The following is an 8,754-nucleotide window of genomic DNA, read 5'->3' on the forward strand; positions in this document are numbered from 1 at the left end:
CATATCGTATACTGTTAAATATGTATTGCGAAACTCGCGTCTATTCTCTAAAGTTGTAGAAGATTCTCGAGTGTAAGAATTAACAATATATGTGTGTAAGTAAACGCTAGTGTAGCTTTGTATTGTTACGTACTACGAATTTTCGAGAAACTCTCCACACGCCTATAAATGTAACGAACTCGGCGCGACAAAAACAGTATCTGTTATTGATTTGCTATAGTTGGTGTGCTATAAACTTCGGATTGTTATAATACTTACTAATCGAAAAACTTAAGATATTTGACGAGGAGCGTTTATAACTTTCGAACATTACAAACCATTTACCTTTTACGAAAACATTACCTAACGTCACCGGTAGGAAAAATCGGCGTGTGATCGGTGAATTTCACAGAGCTAGCTAGCTCCCTATTAAGTGAATTGTACCTACGTCAACTCGAAATTAACTCGCTCATCGGGAACACTCGATAAGATATCAAAGAAGTTCCAGATTAGAAAGAAGACTGTATATTGTTTGTAAGTTTGTGAAACTTTTATTTATAAATCATTGTTTGTAATAACCACTATTGTAAATTGTATTATTGTTTAAATATTAAATATATATATTTGTATTAAAAAAAAAAAAGAAAACCGTGTGTATCAATCTTGTTGGCAAATATCATAAATTGGATACATATCAGCATTTATTTAACTACTAACTCTAAATTACAATTTAACTCAGTTTTAGGGTATTTGAAATTGAAATACGTAACAAGTATTATTACTCAAAATGAAATAAAAAAAATCTCCCAGCATTTTTAAAACCTCTCAATGAGCTACAAGTGTAAATCAGCTCGAACTTGTAAAAAATGAACATTCTCCAAACATATCTAACCATCAGGAGTAATAACGGCAATCTCTTAAAAAAACTGCATAGTAGATCCAAGCATAAAAAGGAATTTAACGTCATAACAAGGGAATATTCAATGTATATCAATAGTCAGAACGATGAGCCACTTGTTGTATCATATTCCAGTATAATAAGCATTATCCACAAATTCAGCTGTTTTCAAATCGCTCGTAAGTGCAAGTGGATTTCTATTACATGGCTGAATCTCGTGCACTAATATATACTACAGAGTAATGATTTTTATTTTCTTAATTTTTTGAAATACCTTAATTAATGCCTTTTTCTACTCAAACAACTTTGCAATTTTATGGAGAATACTTGTGTGAAGCTACATAAAGAGTGTCTGACAGACCAGACGAAAGGCAACTGGTAAACAGCATCAATGCTAACTCTTGAGCTTCTTTTTATCTGACCAAACAGTGTAATCTGACGTCACTTTTATCGCGCACTCACGGTGCCAAAGTACGAAGCGCGTTTTTGCAAAAACTTAATGCGAACAAAGAACCTTTAGATTTACATTCCGAGCGCGTCAACCATGATGACGGTCAGGCTCTTAGAAACTTTCACAGTACAGAAATCAGAACTTTCGTTGTCAGTTATATTTCTAATATGATATCGATTTGTAATCAACAGTAATCACGAATTTTACTAACTCTAATATAAGCTCATCATAAATAATACAGATCAAACCACAGATGTTTTGTTACGCAAGCCTGTACAATGAGCTATCACAGCGCTGTCCAGACTACAGGGATCGAGCCTCAAGTTTGTAGCTTTCAAGCTTACCACTGCGCTAATGGGGGTACAGAATTATAAGTTACATATTTTGATTCACAATGAAGAATTTGAAATGATACCTGAAGTTTTGCGTTATAGTCACTAAGAATTAGCGCCAAGTCACCTGCGATCTTTATTTATGAAAAAACATCTTCAAGTCTTTGAGGTTGGTTAAATTTTCTTGCCTACTAATTCTGTGTTGCTGACTCAACAAGACTACATTCATTTTAGCAAACACGTTCTTTAACCTAAAAAAAAAACTTGATTTGTTTTTGTCAGTAAATGACAAAAATATTAAAAGTTTTGGCAAAACGAGATACAAACTACAACATGAAACATGGTTCAAGTCAAAGACAATTATGTCTTGTGGGGTTAAGTTTGCGACTAGTTAAAAACTGGCAAAGAAAAAGGGCATTACAATTTTAAACAGATCAAATGGATCTAAGTTTTTATCTATTTAGATTTGTTTATTTCTGCCAAGGTCAGGATCATTTTCTCTGTCCATTACCTTTAGGTCAAACTTTAAAAGACTAGCTTTGGATGATTGTTATTTTAATTAAGCACAAAGCTACACAATGGGCTATCTGTGCTCTGCCCACCACGGGTATCGAGGCCCGGATTCTAGCGTTGTAAGTCCGCTGTGCCACTGGGGGGGGGGGCAGCTTTGGATGAAAAACGTGTTAAGAGATGAATGGTATGACAAAGTGATTATGTCATGGTGTTATGTTACTTATTTATTTTTCCCTTAAGCTGCAAACCTGTAATAGAAAGCGTATAATCAAAGCTATTTCCCCAAAAAGAAGTTTGGATTTATTTTTTTGTTATAATTTGAAACATTTTTAAGCGAAACAAATGCTTTTCACCAAGAAAGCGTTTCTCAACTGTTTTTGTTCAAGACACCCCTACATATAGTCTACAATTTCCACGGCACCCCTAACGTTTTGTCCTAGTTAACAGCGGCGTAGCCAAGGTGATGGGTCATGTGGATAACATTATTTTGTTAACATTTCGCAGCACCCTGGTTGAGAAACACTAAACTAAAAGAATAAATCCAATTAATCTTAAAGTCATGGAAAAATATCCAGAACAATAGAATTGCATATAATCAATTACTATTTTCTTTTTTATTTTATAAATAGTTTATTTTAGAGATTTTAATAGATTTAATCTATTGTTGTGAGCTATGTTTTAATATTTTGATTTAGACGTTTGTAATGATTTTGCTAGAGTTTTAGATTTTACGTAACGGGATGAGCATATGAGGCCTAGAAATTTCACAAGTGTCTCCAAGTGTTAAATACTCTAAAGTTAGGTTTGAAAGTGAGTTGGGAAAATATGCGGGAGTTAGTTAACTAGACATTTGGTGAGTTTGGTGCAGTGGTAGCCAGTTCAACGCTGTACATTTTGAATTGTGTTTCAACAAAATATATCTAAAAAATAAAAACAAAGCCAAGTATATCATTCCATTAACTACTTGTCATTCGTATTTATTACGGTGTCTTAAACAGCTTGTCCTGAATAACTTAGAAAAATAAATCAGTACCATATGTTCAAACCCTATATAAATAGAGGTTCACTTTGATGAGTAAAATGCAAGTGAAAACACCATACACATAACCAACAAAGTAAAAAACGCAATCTGCAGAACTTGTACATTGTAGTCGGTAAAAAAGCTTCTGTTTTCATGAAGTGGATAGATTGTACATTATTTTTACGGAATAATCAAAATGAACAATGTTGTTCAACCATTTAGCAGCCTATTTACATGAAATATATAGCAAGTTCGAGTGAATAACATCAGGCCTAGTTTTTGTTATTTAAGAACCTCTAACCACAGTGTACTATCTTTTGTTTATTTAACATTTCGGACGCTAAAGGATTTGATAAATATGGAATTGATTAGACTCGTAGATTTAATATTGAAATAGGCCCACAACTAATAAGTGAAATGTAGTTATTGAGGTCATGCAATTCATGATCAGTATATTCAGTGTATTCTAGGAAACTTATCAATGTGCCATTAGTTAAATAAAACAACAGTTCCTGAAAACAGAAATCCCAAACCGTGAGTCGTCCAGACGCCTTTTTCATTTTGTTGAAAATATTCAACATACATTCTAATCTTTTTTTACAACAATATACTTATTTATGTAGAACATATGAAAACATTAAAACCCTCTTTCACACACACACAAGAAAGAACAAAAACTGTATAACGTATACAAATTATTCTAACTTTTTCTACGACAATGTACGTTTTATCTGTATAACGTATACCAAACATTCTAAACTCTTCCACAAAAATCCACTTTCTTTCACAGTAGATCGTATACAAAAAAGTTCTACAAAATATTTTAGTGAATATGTTAAAATATCACAACAAGAGAGAGAGAGAAAGCTAACATGGTTTAACAAACGGTAATGTTGCCTTACTCATTTATTATTATTTTATTTTTTCGAGTGTGTTACTTGTCACGTGGGCGAAGGAAAAGGTGCGAGTTGGATGTAATTAATATTTTCAAGAAATATTTACATAAGGCATCCCACAAAAGATTAACTAAGAAAATCACATAGGTACGAGTTTGAAAAAGACTAGATAAAGAAAGTAGTTGTGATTAATGAAGTCCAGTAAAATTGTGTCCTTGTTACTAATTGGGGTACATCAGAGGTCAGAGCTTGGACCTTTTTTTTTTTTGTTAATTGCATTAATAATATTGATAGTGGACATAATTAACAACTTAGTAAAATCTGCTGAATACTTTAAACTCTTGAATATTCCTAGCTCTATTAAGGATGTTGAGGTACAATATAATGATTTGAATATATTAGTAAGTTAAATAAATATTTAGCAAATGACCTTTAATTATACTAAGTGCAAGATAAAATATTTGGGTTATCACAATTGAATCATTCGTTTAGTATAAATAGGAACCTACTCAACAGTGTTGCTAAAGAAAATGATCTTTGTATAGTGGTGGATAAGTCACCCAAGCCTCCCAGATAGTTCTCTGTCACTAGTATAAAAGCTCATGTAATTTTATTAGTACTTTGAATACTGTATACATGTATACAGTTGATCTACTGATTTAACAGTGACGTATTGAAAATGGTTCAGAAGAGGAGTACTAAGAAGCGTTATCTTAGTGGAATAGGATATAATATCTAAACTTATTTTATATTGAGAGGAAGAGAAGTGACGTCGTTGGAGTTTGCGAGATTACCCGGGGATCGATTGGATAAATAACTCCGATTTCTTTACGCTTTATTCTAAAGACAATGGGCGAGAGTACACAAGTTTGAGGTTTGGAAAAGGTAATCTAAGCCTCAATTAAGACAGTTATATTTTTCTAATTGGATAATTGACTTAAATTAGTTGCCGTCGGCAATAGTGGAGCCCATAGTTTACATGAATTGAAGAGAAAAAATCGACGAGTTCCTGAAAAAATAAAGAGTGGATTTAAATTGATATTTATCCCAGGGGTGGGTGTGCAAGGACAACCTTGATGTACCAAATGATCTTTATTGTTCATTGGTTAAGACGGTCTTTCTTTTCTACAACATTTTTTCCTTCTCTTTTTTCTGTAGAATGTACACAAAACATTCTAACCTGTTCTACAATAATTTATTTTTTCTCTGGTATAATGTGCCCAAATCAGTTTATTCTTTTCCGATAATTTTTTTTTGTTTAATGTATACAACACATTCTAATTTTTTCTACAACAATCCTCTATATTTTTCTGTAGAAAGTGTTCCAAATATTGTAACTGTTTCTGAAACATTTTTTTTTCTATGGGAAGTACACAAAACACCTTTTTCTATATCAATTAATATTTTTCTCGTAGAACGTATATTCTTGATTTTTTGCAACAATTATTTTGACCTTTTATTTATTTTTCTTTGTGTTTTTACTTTTGTGTACTTTTCTGCTTTTTATTTTTGTAGAAAGTATCAAAAAAAAATTTTTTTTCTGGAGCAATTTATTTACCAACAGAAATATCATAAATATTTTCTAAGTTTTAACAGCCTTATACGAACTTCATACAGACAACAACTAAGTGTATTTTAACCTTTCTATGACATACCAGGTTTTTTAACATTATGTTTTTGTCTCTACTGGTGCACGTACAGGCACAGCAAAGTCACCTCTATATCGCCACAAAACCGGTCAAACCACTAACGCTGGGGTCTAGACTTGAGAACGTTCTGCCATGTCAGCAGGGTTGGGAAGGATGAGAACACCGGGATAAGAAGTTGGATTAAAAGTTGAAAGGATAGGAAGTACTATACAACTATTCAGTTAATACAAAGATAAGTAACGTTTGTTCATTTTTTCATTTAATTTAGCATTAGTCCTCAATACGCGGCCAGCGGATCACACCAGGACCTCGAAAGCCTGATTTGTGGCCCACGCTATAATCGGATACTGCAAAAATAAACAAAACCCTTGGCTTTATGGACGTCATCTGAAGGGGCTCAGCGTGGAAAATAATTGGGGAACACTGTCATACAGGACTAAGTTTACTTAGACAAGTATTCAGTTAAGAAAAGAAAGAATTAATTAACACACGGAGGAAGGCGGCGTTAACCGTTAGTTGACAAATAAGTATTATTATTAAAAATGAGCTGGTGTTGAGAAATAAATAATAGTTAGCTCTTCGACTCATGCGGGGTTAACTAAAGCCATTCAGTGTTTAGTGAATATATAGATAAACAGTGTTAATAAATCATTCGGATAAACACGTGCTTCATAAGTAATTATTAATATAAACGTTACAATTTACATTAGTCTTATGTTAAACAACGCTGCTCACTGAACATGTAGAAAACGTTAGTCTGAATGATAAACACTGTTTATTAAAGCAAACTATAAATTTGAATTACATGCGCGTAGGCTAGGAGGGGATTGTACCCCTTAAATTCCACATACACGTCTTTATAGAATATATATAAAGAATGTAAAAACAACCTCATGAAACATCAAAATGCACCATTTTCTGAGAAAATTGCTATATTTCTTTCCGAGAAGACATGCCCCTGGATTCCCCAGTATGGCCTCATTCATTTCATTTCCCCTCCAAAAGTAGCAACTATTTTATAGATTTCTGCATACGCCCCTGCATTAGTCTTAATGATAAACGAAGTTGTTCACTGAATATGTAGGTGTTAACACAAATTGTAACTTGCATTAGTATGAATGATAATTGATAGTGCTCACCGAACACGTGTTTATTAAACTAACTCGTTTCAATGCGAGTGTTGAAAATACGTGCTTTTACACATCTAACATTCAACACAAAATTATAATCCTACAACTAACATATAAAATATAATCTTGGGCTACAAAGTCAAACTATGTTGCTCACAGGCTAATCCTTACGATATACTATATAGGTAAATACAATGAAAATAACATAAAACTTTGCATCTGAATACATTAAGTTAGATGTCTTTGGAAAATAGGATTACGAATATATGTAATGGATATGTAATAGAAAAACTAACAAGTGATATTCAGACGGGTTACAACCCTTTCAACACTCCCCGACTAAAATACAAATATGCGAGATCCCTTCTCACAATTTTTATCTTTGGTAAAGTAAAGACCAGTTCTTTCAAACGACGTCAAAGTTCTTCAAGGTCACGTGCTTCGATATAAACAATGAACTTTTTAAGTACATATGAGATTTAATGTTTCGGGAGTTAATCCGAACCACGCTCTCTCAAAGAAACAAAAGTTACTTACTGTTTCTTGGAAGATTTCCTGGGCGGATTTGAATGGTCCCACTCCATTTAGGCCCTTGAGATCGACAGTTACTGTGTCGGCCATGATCACGTACGCTGGACGTCCTAAGCAAGACGATATTTTATCGCAGAGTGTAAATAACGTGAGCCGGTTCACACACCTGCCGCCGGGGCATAAAGAGACTGTGTTTCATCTTGGCGAGAAGTCTTCACCTTCCAAAGTAGGAGTGGCTTCTGGAAGAGTGACGTGTGCAAAATTTTGCCCCTACACTTACGTTTTCTGGGATTGGCTTCATTGATAAACAAACAAACAAGCTAGTTGTCTGATTGCTGTATAAATTTGTATAATTAATTTTTCATATACAAAGTTCTTGTATTCTTTATGTCCGTGAGTTCAAACGGACATAATTCACCCTATATTATATTCACCCTAACAAGAAACAGCCCTTAGATGCAGTACAAACACAAAGTTCCACCAAATGTTAATAATGTTCTCTTCTTTTTATCAATAGTTATCAGGTGTTCCTATGCGATTCTATTTTTACCAGTTTCTACATTCACCATTCCCAATAAAGCCTCTCCCTCTCTTCTGGTTTAATCTCAAGAATAATATCACCAGAAGTGTCGTTTCAAAATGCTGATTGGAAGTAATGTATTTGTTCTGTTACATTTGATAACTTGTAGTTCCTAATCAAAGTCTATGGCAGATTTATAAATGTTGAACATTAAATGACGTTTTAACAGTTAATTCCATCAAACGTACATCTACATATGTGTTTCGTTTTAGGAGTTTAGTAAGCCGGTTGTTTCGTCATTTTCGAGGCCCGGCATGGCCAGGTGGTTAAGGCACTCGACTCGCAATCTGAGGGTCGCGGGTTCGAATCCCTGTCACACCAAACATGCTCGCCCTTTCAGCCGTGGGGGCGTTATAATGTGACGGTCAATCCCACTTTTCGTTGGTAAAAGAGTAGCCCAACAGTTGGCGGTGGGTGGTGATGGCTAGCTGCCTTCCCTCTAGTCTTACACTGCTAAATTAGGGACGGCTAGCGCAGATAGCCCTCGTGTAGCTTTGCGCGAAATTCAAAAACAAACAAACAATCGTCAATTTCGTGTAATAATAGAACCCCAAGAAAGGTTCAAAACAGAAAGAAAATTGTAATTGTCAAAATAAAATAGACCTGTTGTTTATTTACGACTGATAACAACCCAACTTAACATCAATCTGTATTCCTTCATAATATATATAAAAACCATTGGAATATTATTAACAAATGCAAAACTGCTCGATAATTCGTGTCCATGATTTTACTGCTCCTGGTGGTAATTTCTGTTTTTAAAGTGCTTCGTAA

At 33.9% G+C, this 8,754-nt stretch overlaps 1 protein-coding gene across 1 annotated transcript in view; it reads right to left on the reverse strand.

The window, feature by feature from the left end:
* LOC106467414 (prickle-like protein 3) overlaps positions 1 to 7,602 on the reverse strand; it is a 150,975-nt gene extending 143,373 nt beyond the window's left edge. The window contains exon 1 of the mRNA XM_013927762.2: positions 7,407 to 7,602. Coding sequence (XP_013783216.1) covers positions 7,407 to 7,490 — 84 coding nt within the window. The 5' untranslated portion in view covers positions 7,491 to 7,602. The remainder of the gene's footprint in view (positions 1 to 7,406) is intronic.
* Positions 7,603 to 8,754: the final 1,152 nt, after the last annotated feature.

Source organism: Limulus polyphemus, unplaced genomic scaffold (genome assembly GCF_000517525.1).
Source record: "Limulus polyphemus unplaced genomic scaffold, Limulus_polyphemus-2.1.2 Scaffold2605, whole genome shotgun sequence".
NCBI classification, from domain to species: Eukaryota; Metazoa; Arthropoda; class Merostomata; order Xiphosura; family Limulidae; genus Limulus; species Limulus polyphemus.